Source organism: Balaenoptera ricei, chromosome 16, assembly GCF_028023285.1.
Source record: "Balaenoptera ricei isolate mBalRic1 chromosome 16, mBalRic1.hap2, whole genome shotgun sequence".
NCBI classification, from domain to species: Eukaryota; Metazoa; Chordata; class Mammalia; order Artiodactyla; family Balaenopteridae; genus Balaenoptera; species Balaenoptera ricei.
Window position 1 is genome coordinate 62831911 of NC_082654.1, and position 13462 is coordinate 62845372.

Sequence of the window (13462 nt, forward strand, 5' to 3'; positions counted from 1 at the left end):
AGGTGAGCGTGGCTGTGTGGGGCTGCCTTGGTGCACATTTGGGTAACTATCTCACCCTCAGTCACCAGGGCCCTGGAATCAAGCAGCCCCAAGGTATAAATACCCGAGGGATCTGACCCCCTCAGCCATCTCCATCCGGGAAGATCTCACTTAGAGGGGCAGCCTAAAAGGACCCAGGTTTCCCTTCCCATCTCTTCCTGGGGCAGAGCCGCGGGGGCAACAGCAGAAGATGGGCCAAGGCTGAGTCACCCGCTCCCCGGCACCTCCTTCGTGATGGTGACCCGAGGCAGGCTTCTGTTCACTGTTTCCAGTCGGAGGGAAACAGCGGGGTGGAGATGGGGTGATAAGAGGAGCTGATTCAGCCCCACTCAGTTCTGGGTAAAAGTCCCTGCTTGCTCCCCACCCCATCTTTTCCCATCTTCCTCCTACTCTTCACCTCTAGGGTCTGACTCATTTTCCATCCGGTTAAGGGGAAGGGGCTGTGAGTAGCTGAGTGTGCAGTGGGGGTAGGACGGGGGTGACTTGAAGGTTACCTCATTCATCTCAGTCATCCTCTTGTTACAGGGCAGGAGAGTACATCAACCAGCCCGGCCAGCGGAATATCTGGGTGCATATTTTTGACCATTCAGGAAGATTAAGGTCGATTTGATTTTAGCTCCATAGGGGAGAGACCCGAGGTGAGTGAGGGTGGGCAGAAAAGAATATATCTGATGGGAGAGTTGGGAGTGCTGACTGGAATATCTGGGGGACACTTCCAATGGAAAGAACACCGAACTTGGACTCAAAGACCTGGGCTCAAGTCCTGGTTCTATCACAAGTGATTTTTCTGTGCCTCAGTCTCCTCATTTGTAAAATGAAGCTGGCAGCATCTACAGCTCCAAGATCACGTATGTGAGATTTCCCTGGCCCACCCTAGAGAGTCGTGTGGATGCAGAGGGTTAGTATAGTAAGGACACCTCAGCCCTTAGGATAGACATCAGTATCACTGACCCCTTTCTACATCTGGAGAAACTGAGGCTTAGAGCAAAATGACACGTCCAAGATCCCAGGCTCCCCCACTGTACCTGAGCTCCAGGTGTCATTTGGCACCTAAACTAGGGGTGGCCCTGCCCCCACCGGGTCCCAACTGGTGGCCAACTCTGGCCCACCTGAGGCCTTGGCCCAGCCCCAAGGTCAGCGCCGAACAGGATGCAGGGCTTCACCGAGAGCTGTCCCAGGGCGCATCCCCACCACCCACACGCCCGGCCCGAGCGCCCCCGGCCTCACCCTGACGGAGCTCCGCATGGGGCCCAGGTCATGGTTGTAGGCCTCCACTATAAGAACGTGGGACGAGTTCCGCTCCCGGTCTAGGGGCCGGGGCCCTCGCATTAGGAGCCCATTGCTGACATGGATCCGGAAGTTGTTGCCATGGTTACCTGCGGGGAGGGATAGATGATATGCATGGGCTCTGCCCTGGAGTAGGATGCTTGTGGGATTGTGGTGGTGGTGGGAGGGAAGCTGGGGAGCCCAGACCCACAGAATGCAGACCCTGCCCCGAGGTCTTAGGAGCTTGGCTGAAGCCCGAAGTGGCAAAGAAGCCTCTGCCTGATGCTGCCCTGGCCTAGCAGGATTTGAGGGAGGGGGCAGACGCTCACTCTGTGACCCCTATGGAAGGCGTGGAGATCCCCTGAGACCCCCATACCCAGCGGTGTCAGTAGATTCAATATTTCAGAGGACTCTGCGGCATTACAAAGAAAGGAACCCAAATCAAATTCTCTGTTGGGGTTTTAGTGGGGAAGCTCCCATTTCCTCATCTTGTGGACGCTGATATTCCTTTGGGATCCACCCACCTCCACTCTCAGTCCGTGTGCTTTGCATAGGGGTGATTTCACCCCTGATTCCAGAAGTGAGCAGATTAGCACATTTTAGTCTCTGGCCATAGTGATTGGTTCAGGCATGGTCCCATGATTCCGGTTGGTCTAGTGAGACTCATTCTGGGGAGCTCACTGGGGGGCTGTCCTAGTGTCCAAGGCCATAGTGATTGGTTCAGGGATGGGCACATGATACACGTTGGGCCAATGAGGCTCAATCTCTTGGGAGCTCACTGCCAGGGGCTGCCTTGGTCCCCAAGGCCCCCTCTGTCAGGGTGATATCCCACCGTGGGACATGAGGAACTTAGGGAGCATAGCAATCGAATGTATCCTCACTTAAAAATACAACCAACTTGGTGCAAATAACTGGAGAACATCCCTGGTTCCTCCCTCTGACCTGCCCGCCCTGTGTGTATAGCGCTTGGGGCCTCTCTGGCTGCACCTCCCAAACCCTTGGCAGCCTAGAGAAGCTCTGCTACCCCCAGGGCAGGAGGGCCTGCCCCCCGCCCCGCCATCCTAGGGCAGCCCACTCACCGTGAAGGATGCGGTACCACACACGCCCAAACTCGCCCTCGTCCGCATCCGTGGCTTTTAGCTGAGGGAGAATGAGACACGTGGTTACTCCCTGAATTCCACCCACAGGCAGAGAAGGTGTTTGTGGAGCCCCTCCCCTTCCCTCACACCACTCCCAGCCCATCCTGCCTAAACCCATGGTTTCCCACGAGGCTGGGGGTGTGGGAGAGGAGAGGGACACATCTCTCTCATCCCCCACTAGGAAACCTGTCTGCTGATGGCCCCATGCTGCCCTGTCCATGGCGAGGCACCTGCCAGCTCTGTTCCCTGACCCTCCTCCAGGTTCTCGGGGAGCACGGAGGAGAAGGTGGGTGACAGCGCTGCAGCTCTCTGGATCCAGGCTTGACTAGCTCAGCCCTCCACACTTCCCTCCTTCAGCCTTTTGAGGTTCCAGGAGCCTCACCTGGGGTAGGTGGATTGCATGACTGCTCCTTGCCCACACTTCCTTGGTCTGAAGCTATTCTAGTCACATGGGCTCCCAGTCAGGCACTGTATACTATAACAGTCACACTGGGGAGACCCAGAAATCCCTCCTTCCAGAGGTTCCATATCCATTCACACCAGGATCATTCCAGTGTATTCCAGCCCACCCAGCTTGCTTGGCTGTACCTCAGATTTATGGACTATCTCCAGGGGGACTTGGGGGTATGCTGCTCTCGCTCTGAGAATGCCTGGTGCTTAGCCCTTTTGACAAGGAGTCTGGCCTTGAGGCTGTTGGCAGTCGCAGCTGGCCCTGAGGTGTGTCCTGTCAAACTGCGAGCTGAACACCTCCTCTACCCGCCACATACCGGAAAGGAGTAGAGAACTCCCCCTGCAAAGTGATGCAGAGAGACGCCCGAGCCTGCCTGCCTGGGCAGGCTCCCATGGGGCCACAGTACGTGTGACTTGCTTTGTAATGCCTGGGACCCTCCCACTTCTTCTGGATCTGCCCTCTTGTCTCTGCCAATCACTTCAACCCTGTGCTGTGTGTCTAAGGATTTTGAAAAGTGTGTTGATGGTGGGGAGGAGGGGAAGTCTGTTGGTGTGAAAGGAACAGAGGGTCTGGGTCAGGAAGACCCAAGCATGAATCCTGGCTTTGTCACTTACTGGCTATGTGGCCATGGATACGTAACCCCACTGAGCCTCAGTAGGTACAATGATAACTAACCTTGCGGGGTTGATGGGAAGATTAGAAATCATCTCTGCAAAGCATCTGGTCTGATGCCTGGTGCAGAGATAGATGGTGAAGGTTGGACATTATGAGATAGGCCACCTTTTCCTGGGAGGCCCTCTTGATTTATACTGGAGGTGGTATGGCTGGGTTGCCCCTTGCTGTGGAGTTCTTCTTCTCTCCCATGAGAAGTCTTAAGAGCTAATAGGTGGAGGGATGTAGTGGGGCACTTCAACAGTCCGGATCTGGAAGGGCTCAGGACAGGGGAGAGGGCCAAGCTGTCCAGTGGGTGCCCTTGGGTGTCTTCCATCCGTGGTGGGACTTCCCCTGGCAGCCTGCACCACCCTGGGAGTGTTGCCTCCTACCATCTAAGAAAGATGGAGGCCATAGATGAGGTGTGCAGTCAGCTTGGGAAGAGAAGGTGAAGGAAAATGAGGTTCACTGAAGGGCGAGGTGTAAGATGCAGGAATCCCAGTGGGAGCTCTGGGCACTGGGAACATCCTTAGGCTGATGCAGCTCATAGCACCAGATGCCTGGTGCCCATGCCTGCCCACTCTTTTCAGGGAAAGCACCAAATTCCACCACTAACTTGCTGGCCTTGCTGGCCAGGCCACACCTCTTTAGATCTCAGTTTCATTATCTGAGAGACAGGGGGATGGACGAGATGACCCCTCAGTTGTCTAATGGACTTTGACAATCCTATCCATTTGGGGCTATGCAGAGGATGCTTCTTTTGTTGTCAAGGGCTAAGGGCAGTAGGGAAGAGCTAAATGCCAAAAACTGAGGCTCCAAAACAAGCAGGTGGACCCCAGGCTCAGGTCTTGGGCAGAGCCACAACTCCCCCCATCTGTGTTATATTTCTGGGAGCTTGGGGGTCCTTGATGGGAAAGCTGCTTAAGACTTAGGCTAAGCAGGCAGCTGGTTGCCAGGGAAGTGCTGGCTTCCAGGAAGAAAGGAGGCTGGGGGAGGGGTGTGTGTGTGTGTGTGTGTGTGTGTGTGTGTGTGTGTGTGTGCGCCACCGCCTGGAGGGTCTCCAAGGGCCCACCCAAACTACAAGCAGCACAGCCCTGGCTGTCTCTCAATCCTGTGCTTTCTGCCCTGTTATCTCTCTGACCTTTGAAAATGCCTCTCTCCCTCACTTCTGCAGCCAGATGTCCTCAAAGGGAGGGTGCTTTGCTGGGAAGCTGAGGGGAGGGGGGCCTGGGGGTTGCCAGGGCCCATCTCTCTGCCTGTTCCCCTCCCGCTGTGTGGCTTGTAGCCCCTCTCCCTGGTAACCTGAAGGCTGGCAGGCACTGAATAGCAACCCGCTGGCTGCCCCTGACCATACTATTCAAACGTCGAAAGGGAAGGTGAGAGCTGTGGGTGCAGAGGCAGGGAAACCCTCCCCCTGCATCCCCCCCAGTGCCTCCGCCCCTCCAGAGGGCTCCAAGGAGACAGGCTGGAGTGAGGCCGTGGGAAGGCTCGGGAGCTCCCAACTCCCCTGCAACGCTCCCCTCTCCCAGCCCAGTTGCCATCCCTACCCTCCTGGCTGTCCCCTCCCCCAAGGCAGGGCCCAGGCTCTTCCAGACAAAGCCAGGTCTAACTGGAGAGTGAGGGGCGAAGGCCACTCTGCCTGGCTGGCTGAGGGGCACAGGGCAAGGCAGAGCCTAGGGCAGGTTGGGTCACAGTGGTGCCCGGTGCTCCTGGGGCCTCCCTTGGACAGCTGAGAAGACCTCTCCGCCCGGCTGGGGACTGCTGAGGGCTGGCTCTGAGGTCAGTGCTGGGGGACTGCAGGAAAGTGGGGCTGCACCCTTCCTGGGGTACTCTAGGGAGAATGTGAGGGCGTGCTCAGACCTGGGGAATCCCTCCACTTTTCTAGAGAGTGGAAAGGCCCAGGTAGGAACAGTGGTTAGTCCGAGGCTATACAGAAAGTCGTGCTGAGGTCAGTCCCCTCTGCTCACAGCGTGCCCTGCTCTATGGAGCTCTGAATGAAGAAAGAAGGTTCTAGACTAAGCTTGCAGAGATATGTCCAGAGCAAGGCCTGCCGGCATGCCTTGGACTCCAGCAGGCAGGGAGAGGCTTCAGCTGCTCTCAAGATCATTCCTAGCCTTGGTTTGATGGAGGTCTCCTTTCCCCGGAACCACTGGCGCCTGCTGGCTGCTCAGAGGGGGTATCAAGGGGGCCTGCAGCTGGCTTTGCTGTGCGTCCCAGGGGGGACGGCTTGATGTTTTCAAGCACTTTGGAACCTCATGCTTTGAAGGAAAATACTCAAATGCTAATTATAGCCTCACTTATCTTTTTTTAAAGCGCTGCCCCAAGGACTGAAGCCTGGACCTACTTTGCTGGCCTGATAGGGTCTCCAGATCCATGGGAAGGTCTTGAAATAACATTAGGACTAGTAGGATTGAGACTTCTCCCACTTCCGACTGCCCTTTTCTTACTCCCAGCCAAGCACTGCCCTGGGTAGGATAGACAGACGGGCAGTTTTCTCCCCATGGGACATGGTGGTGGGCACACCCCATCCTTCCTCCCTGCTCAGATTCAAGGAAGGGCCAACCCACGTATGGCCTGGCCAGAGCGCACCCTAGGCCTGATGCCTGAGAGGTGGAGGCCCTGGGCAGCTAGATGGGAAACAGAGTTTCCATCTGGGAGCTGGGAGGGGTCATGTCCTGTCTGGAAATGCTGGAAGGAGTGGTGGTGGGAGCTGGGTGGGAGGGGGGTGGGGTGCACTGGATGCCCTCCGTCGCTGGGCACAGGGGAGGCTGCAGGCGGGAGGAGGCTGTGTACAGGCAGCCAGGAGTTAGGTCCTGTGTGGCTGCTGGTGAGTGCCTGGGGAGCGTGGGGCTGGGCCGCCCCTCTCCACTCCCCTCTGCCTGCTGATTTGGACTCTGCAGCCCACATGCAGAGCCTCGGCACGACCTAAAGCCCTTCCTCCTGCCTAGTGTTGGTGCTAGACCTTGACTGAGTTAGAATAAGCTGCAAGTTGGGAAAAGGAGGGAAATCTGTTACCCATCAGGCTCATGAAAGTCTCCAAGGTCAAAGAGAAATAAATGATTATTTCTTATTAGACCCCCCTTTTGGATTTCCTGTCCTGTGTCTGTAGAAATCAAAGATCACAAATGCTGGCCTGGAAGCTGGATGTAGCCTCCTTATATATTTTGTTTGGCCTGTTGTAGTATTTTAAATATCTGAAAACTCATTTCGATTTTTAAAAAAATCAAGTTTGTCTGTCCTTTGCAGTGTCTTTTTTTTTTCCCCCCCGCTCTCTCTCAACCAGATTTGAATTAGTTGCCAATATTTAAACATCAGGAACGTTCGCCTAAAAAATCCAGATTTCTGGCTTCTCTTGGGAACCTGGAAGGGGACCACAGTGGCTTGCCTTCCAGCATTCCATCAGCCTGGCCGAGGCCCCTCTGCCTCTGCTCTCCAGGTAGGCCTGCCCACCTGTCCCGCTGGTCACATGTTATCTACCATCTGGGCTCTGTAAGCATTTTAATTTGCAACCAAAAGCTCAGCTTGATTTTCCAGCTACAAGGACCACCTGCCGTCCTCCCTCTAGTGGGATGATCCTAAGTGATAACAGGTGACTATGTCAGGGTTTCGAGCCCCATCTTGTCAACTCAGTTGCTCTCTGTGGGTTCTTCCCCACCTGTTCTCAGAGCTGCTCAGGGAGTCCTGGGAGAGAGTTGGGAGCCAACGGGGTGGCAAGGCCACTGGGCCAGGAGTCAGGAAACCTGATTCTGGCCTTGCTTGCCCACTGGCTCACAGTGTGACCTTGGCAGTCCCTTATTTGGGCCTCAGTTTCCTCACTTGTCAAGGGAGCAGGTTGGTCTTCCTCAGGAAGCACCAATAGGAATTCCCCTGGGGCCAGGCAGGTGACATAGGTGTGCAGGGGGCCTGAGGGCGGGGAGTGCAGTGAGCTGGAGGCCAGCACCCTGTCTAAACGGGTCAGCTATGGCTCAGCCGCGGCCACTGGGTGCCAGGCAGCAACTGGCCCCATGTTGCCAGTGTTGAAATTCTGAAATTTCAAGAGAAGCCAGATGTTCAGATATTTATGTGAAATATCTTGGTTTTCTTTTTTTAAAAAAACTATTCACAATTAATTTAAATTTATAAAAACACTGCAAGAACCCAACAAAACACACTGGTGCATCCCCAGTTTGCAGTCTTGGCATTAGATAACTGCTAGGGTCCTTGCCTGCTGCAACCTCCTATGATTGATGAATCGTTCCCGGTCACAGAGCAAGTTAGTGATGGAGTTGGTCTTAGATCCCAAGTTTTCAGTCTAAGACTCTACTGTAATTCATGAAAATTGACTTTAAAATGCCGGAAGGCACTACCCTCCTGCCTCCTCCATGAGTTCAGGTCCAGCTCTATCACTTTCCCAGTGTGTGACCTTAGACCTGTTACCTCTCCCAGCCTCATTGTTCTAACTTGTAAAATGACCGTAATGCTATCTGCAGCTAGTTTAGCAGTGTCCAGAGCCCATCAAAGTTCCCCTCCCTCTCCAGTCCCGAGTCCAGCTGATTTGTTTCTGTTCCGTTCTTGTTGCAGGAGCCATGAGCACAGAGGGCTCCAGCCCCCTCTCCTTCCTCACAGCTCCTGTCACTCCGGGGAGGCTCTCAGAGGCAGTTGACCCCATCCCCGTGCTCATTGCCCTGGCCTGCATTTTCCTCCTGCTGGCCACCTGTCTGCTGTTCATGACCCTCTGCAAGCCCGCTGCGCTGGACCCGAGGCGCCGCTGGGCCTGCGAGTGCATGCCGCACCACCCGGGGAGCCCCAGTGAGCCCCAGCTCCGGCTCTGGAAGCGCCTGGGCTCGCTGCGCCGCTCCCTGCACAGCTTCCGCCGTAGCTGGCCTGCCCCAAGGCGCCCCCTGCCGGGCAGAGAGGACCACGACGACTGTGACTGCACAGAATCTACAAAGATGTGACAGGAGTGTCCCCCTACTCCAGGGTCCATCTGCAGGCCCTCCTGCCTCAGACGGAACCTGGCACCACAGGCTGCAAGAGGACAGTGGCCCAAACGACATGGGCCACGCGCTCACCCCCACTGGTTCCCTGTGTGTCCAGGCCCGTGGCCTTTCCCAGAGATGGCTCCTGCAAGAATACCTTCCCTCCTGCAGACACTCTAGCTGCTGCCTGCTGGAAGACTCCTGGACCAAGCTGAGCACCTGCAGCCATGTGGACCCTTGGCCCAAGGCTCTGAACGGTACAAACCTGGGGCCCCCAGGGCCCCTCTCTGACGACCAGGCAGCAACCGTCTCCAGGAAGCAGCGCCCCTGCTTCCCAGCAGAAGCCCTGCCCGCCCTCCAGGTGCCAAAACCCAGCTCAGATTCCAGTGCGAGTTGCTGAATGGCCAAAGGTTCCCTCCAGCCAAGTGAAATACTCAGCCCCTGCTGGGGACAAGGGAGTGTCCTGCCCTCTGTGCCAACTCAGTGCCCAAGGCAAGGGGGAACCCAGGGACTCTTCTCCTCGGACTTCCTGGGCCTGCCAGCATTTGCCTGTGATCCACAGGAGCAGCCAGCACCCTTGGGTGGATCAGATGCTGGGTACCTGCTGGGAGGAGGGGCAAGCAGGAGGATCTCAACACACCCAGCCAATCACAGTCTTGGTTGTCATCTTGGCATGCCCCCCGCCACCCGCCCCCATGCGCCTACGCTAAGATGGATGAGGAAGGCGCTGAGAATGAGTTAAGAAGCTCCTTGCACAGGCCAGGACTGGTGCTGTGTCAGAGTGGGAGGAGGCACTGCCAGTAGCTGGAGGTGTTGCTATCTGGGCTCTGAGGACGCAACATAGTGGCTCCATGCCTCACCCAGGGAAGGAGGCGGCCTTCCTTCGAGTGGAAGGGTCCAGATCTCTCCAGGACAGCTGTGGGACCCCAGGCTTGGACCACATAAGGTGTGCTATCTATATTTTTGGCAATTGCTTCATTGACTGGCTACTGTCAAAGTAATCCCACACCAAGGTGGGCTTCTCAGAATCCCAAACCTTCAACCTCTCATCACAATGCTGGGGTTAAACACTTTGGTTGGGTCCCAAATTTGGAAGGTGGGCAGAGGGGTCTGAACTGCCCAGCTCCTGCCCCAGAGAGTCATCTGGCCAGGGCCACCTTGTACCCCACCACGGACTGCTCCACCCCACCCTGCTACGACGCATAGTACAGCCAGCCAAGTCTCTCACAGAGTGAGCTCCGATTTTGTCACTCCCCGGCTCCAAAACCTTCACTGGCTCCCTACTGCCAGATCAAGCCAGAGCTCCTTCGTCTGGTGTTTGGTGCCCACTGGGAGCTGGCTGTGAATGATCTTTCTAGCCTCTTCTTGACCCAAGACTCCAGGTAAACTGAAATACCTGTCCTCCCCTGGCTACGGCTTACTTGGCACGCCCTCTGTGAAGCCCTCTTTGCTCTACACCTGAAACCATCTCCTACCTGAAACCAAGGGAGGACAGGGATCACTTCCTCTTGGCAGTGTGGGTCATCCCTGTGTCTCCGCCTTCCTACAAGCCTGGGAGCTCCCAGAGAGCGAGACCATGTCCAACCCCTCACTCTGCCTCACCAGCTCTGGGCTCAGAAGTATGGGGCCTCTGTTGACTGAGTGAAGGGTGGCCCTGTCTAGTCCTGGGGGGCATCCCCTTCTTCCTTCTGATGCCTCTACAGAGAAGCTCTCTCTCCAAGCAGGCCCTCTTGGACAGGCCCAGTGTACCTTCCTTTTGGGTCAGTCTGACATCAAAGAACGAGCCCGCCTTGGCCAGAAACTTACTTCCAGGGCCTTGGAGAAATCACCAGTGCCTGAATTTCTCCCTGAGAAATGGGGAGAATCAGGCCTGCCTTATATTACTCACAGGCTCTAGGATTTCAGTCTGAGTAGTTTGTGTGAATAGAAACCAATTCTTGGGGTTTAGAAAGTGCGGAGACCCCCTCCTGCAGCGCTTTGTCCCCCTCCCTTCCAGATTAGTAACGTCTCCCTGCTTTGCCTCCCGCCAGCTCTCCCTGAGGCATCCCAGGCTGAATTCTGCCTGCAGCCGGTCCCCCGACCCCCGCTGGCCAGTGTGCTCTGCCTGGCACGTGGTGTCACAGGGGTGGGCAGTAAGGCTACCCACGGCCTGAAGGACGAAAAGCTGGGGAGGAGGAGGGGGCCCTCAAAGGTCTGCCATACCCCCAGCTGTGTCCCCAGGTTGGTCCTGGGAGACCTGTGTGAGCTGGGGGAGGCGGGTGTTAGGTTTTAGGCTAGGGGGGAGGCGGGGCCCCACAGCTTGGTGCGTGTGGGGTGTCTCTAAGCCCCTAGGAGCTGAGGCTCAGAGGGACAGAACCCTTTTCTGGAACCAGCCCCCAGACTCCAGCAACCCCCCGTGGCTTCCTGGACTCTCGGCACCTCTGGAAGTCAGCACCCTGCCCCCGGCTCCCCTCCTGCCCCACGCCCGGCCCTGATGCAGGGAGGGGGCCACACTCCCAGCTTCCCGCTCTTCTGCCCCTCCCAAGCCCGGGAGCCTGGCCCAGTGGGCAGGCCCAGATTCGCTCTGTTTGGCTCAGCCTCCAAATGGGAAACCCTGCGCTCAGCTGGTGAAGAGGGTAATTCATGCCCGGCCTCCCTCCCCACGCAGCAACTGAGGCCTCCAGGGAGGGCTGGGGAGGGCACCCAGCCTCCTTTCCAGGTCCTCCCCTTCCTCCCTCGAGGCCCAAAGCTGTCGTTCCTGCTCCCCGGGCAAAGGAGCCCTTTCTTTTTGTGCCCGTTTATTTCCCAAGAGGGGAGCTTCAGCCAAAAGCCCTGTGAAAGCAGCTCTGTTCTGGGCCTCACTGGGCCCTGGCTCTCTCTCCTCAACTCCTTTCTGGGAAAATGTGACATCTCCAGCTCCCCCCTGCTCTGAAAGGCCCTTCTGGGTGCAGTGGGGGATGGGAGAGGACTGTGGGGGAGGGAGGGAGGAGAGGAGGGCCGAGGCTCTCCTTCTGTTTTGCGGGGAGCAGGGGCCCATCTTGGGCTACATAACCTCGGGGCCTACTCTCCCCGGGAGGGAGGAGGGAGCCTGGGCCCCCCTTTGGCCATAGCGCTGGCTACTTTTGGAGCAGCAGCTGGACCCTCTCCTGTTTCCATCCCACTCTGCTGCGAGGCCACTGAGTGTGTGTGCTCTGACCTGAGCGTGGCCCTGCCTGTGCCCCGGCCGCCACCTGCCTGCACGATGCTGTGGCCCTCAGGGATGTCCTCGGGGATGCTGGCTTCGTAGCTGCTCTGCAGAAAGATGGGCCGGTTGTCATTCACATCCAGGACGGTGACAAACACGGTAGCCGTGCCTGTGCGCCGCTTGCCCACGGGGCCATTGTCTGTGGGAGGTGAAAGAGGATGGGTGTTAGCAGCTGCCTGAGGGGCACGTTCCCGGGCACCAGCCACAGGTATGCCCTGTTCCCCCACCTGCTCTGGCCTTTGCAAGGGGGGGCTCTTTTTCTCTTTAGATTAGGAACAACACTGACCGTATCTAATACGTTCCAGACGCTATTCTAACTCATTCAATCCTCACAGCAAGCCTGCCAAGCGGGCGCTATTATCATCACCCCCATTTTACAAAGGAGGTAACTGAGGCATGAGGTGGGTTGAATGGTGGCCCCCAAAGGATACACCCATGGCAGATCCCTGGGAACCTGTACATGTAACTTTATTGGGAAGAAGAGTCTTTGAAGCTGTAATTAAGTTAAGGATCTTGAGATGAGGTATCCGGTATCCTGGATTATCTGGGTGGGCCATAAACCCCATGACAAGGGTCCTTATGAGGGAAAGGCAGGTGGGATTTGACACAGAGAGGAGAAGGCCATGTGAAGTTGGAGGCAAAGACTGGAGTTCTGCAGCCACAAGCAAGGAACACTTAGAGCCACCAGAAACCGGAAGAGGCAAGGAAGGATTCTCCCCTAGAGCCTTCGGAGGGAATGCACCCCTGTCGACAATTAATTTTGAACTTCTGGCCTCCAGAGCTATGAGAGAATAAGTTTGTTCTTTAAGTCACCAAGGCTGTGGTAATTTGTTACAGCAGCCCTAAGAACCAGATACAGGTCCTGAGATGACAAACCCGACTGCTGTCAGGGCCAGCAAGGTAAGATCCGCACACCTGGGCATGCCTGCCTCAAGGGGCAGCTGTCCTCTGCTCCCATCCACACTGGACAGGCAGGAGGGGGCCCAGTGACACTAGATCTTCTGATTTCTCAAGAGAAATCAAACGTCTGAGCTTTTAAATAAAATCTCCTGATTTTTAAACATTCACAATGAATTGTCATTTCTTATGAAACATGAGTGGAGTCAAACCCACCTACAGGATGGACTGGATCTCTGCATTCAGGGATGTCTGCTCTGCTTGATTTCTAAGCCTAAAGTGTCCAGGGGTTCTGCCCCTTCGGTTCCTTGCAGGACCCTCCCAGGGCTCAGCCCCAGGGGCAGCTGTTGGATTATCTTCCCTGGGAGAAGGAGCTTGTGGCCAGTGCTGCATGACCAGGCAAGGACGGTCACCCTAGCGAGGAGTGCTGCTGCTGCACTTGAACCCAGATTAAGGCTGGGACTGCAGCAAGGACTTGTCACCACATGAGCCAGAGGACGGAGCCAACACGCAGGGGGCAGAGCCAGCCAATGCAGAGAGACTGAGGCCTGGTGGCATCACCTGAGCCCCAAAGCCAGTCATAGTTGAAGCTCCATCTCCCCGCAGACTGGTTTTGTGAGCCTACACTGTTGAAGTCAGTTTATTTTAAAATTTGCCACCAAGAGTCCTAATTCCAAGGCACTTGTAGAGGCGACTTCTTCCAAGAAGCCTGCTTTGATCACCCCCCTCCCCATGTTTCCACCACCCTTTGTGCTTGCTACCCTTGGGCCATCCCTTCTTCCCTTTCTGCTTTGTTCTCCTGGTTTTGCAGTGACTTGTCTACATGCTGCTCTCCCGC

At 56.3% G+C, this 13462-nt stretch overlaps 2 protein-coding genes across 2 annotated transcripts in view; one reads left to right on the forward strand and one right to left on the reverse strand.

The window, feature by feature from the left end:
• CDH23 (cadherin related 23) overlaps positions 1 to 13462 on the reverse strand; it is a 452031-nt gene that overhangs the window by 84035 nt on the left and 354534 nt on the right. Inside the window, exons 28-30 of the mRNA XM_059900605.1 lie at positions 11718 to 11866; positions 2385 to 2445; positions 1267 to 1415 (exon numbers count right to left, since the gene is read on the reverse strand). Of these exons, the coding sequence (XP_059756588.1) occupies positions 1267 to 1415; positions 2385 to 2445; positions 11718 to 11866 (359 nt within the window). The remainder of the gene's footprint in view (positions 1 to 1266; positions 1416 to 2384; positions 2446 to 11717; positions 11867 to 13462) is intronic.
• On the forward strand, positions 8112 to 8483 carry C16H10orf105 (chromosome 16 C10orf105 homolog). The gene has a single exon (XM_059900873.1). It carries the CDS (start codon positions 8112 to 8114, stop codon positions 8481 to 8483), a length of 372 nt encoding a protein of 123 aa, XP_059756856.1.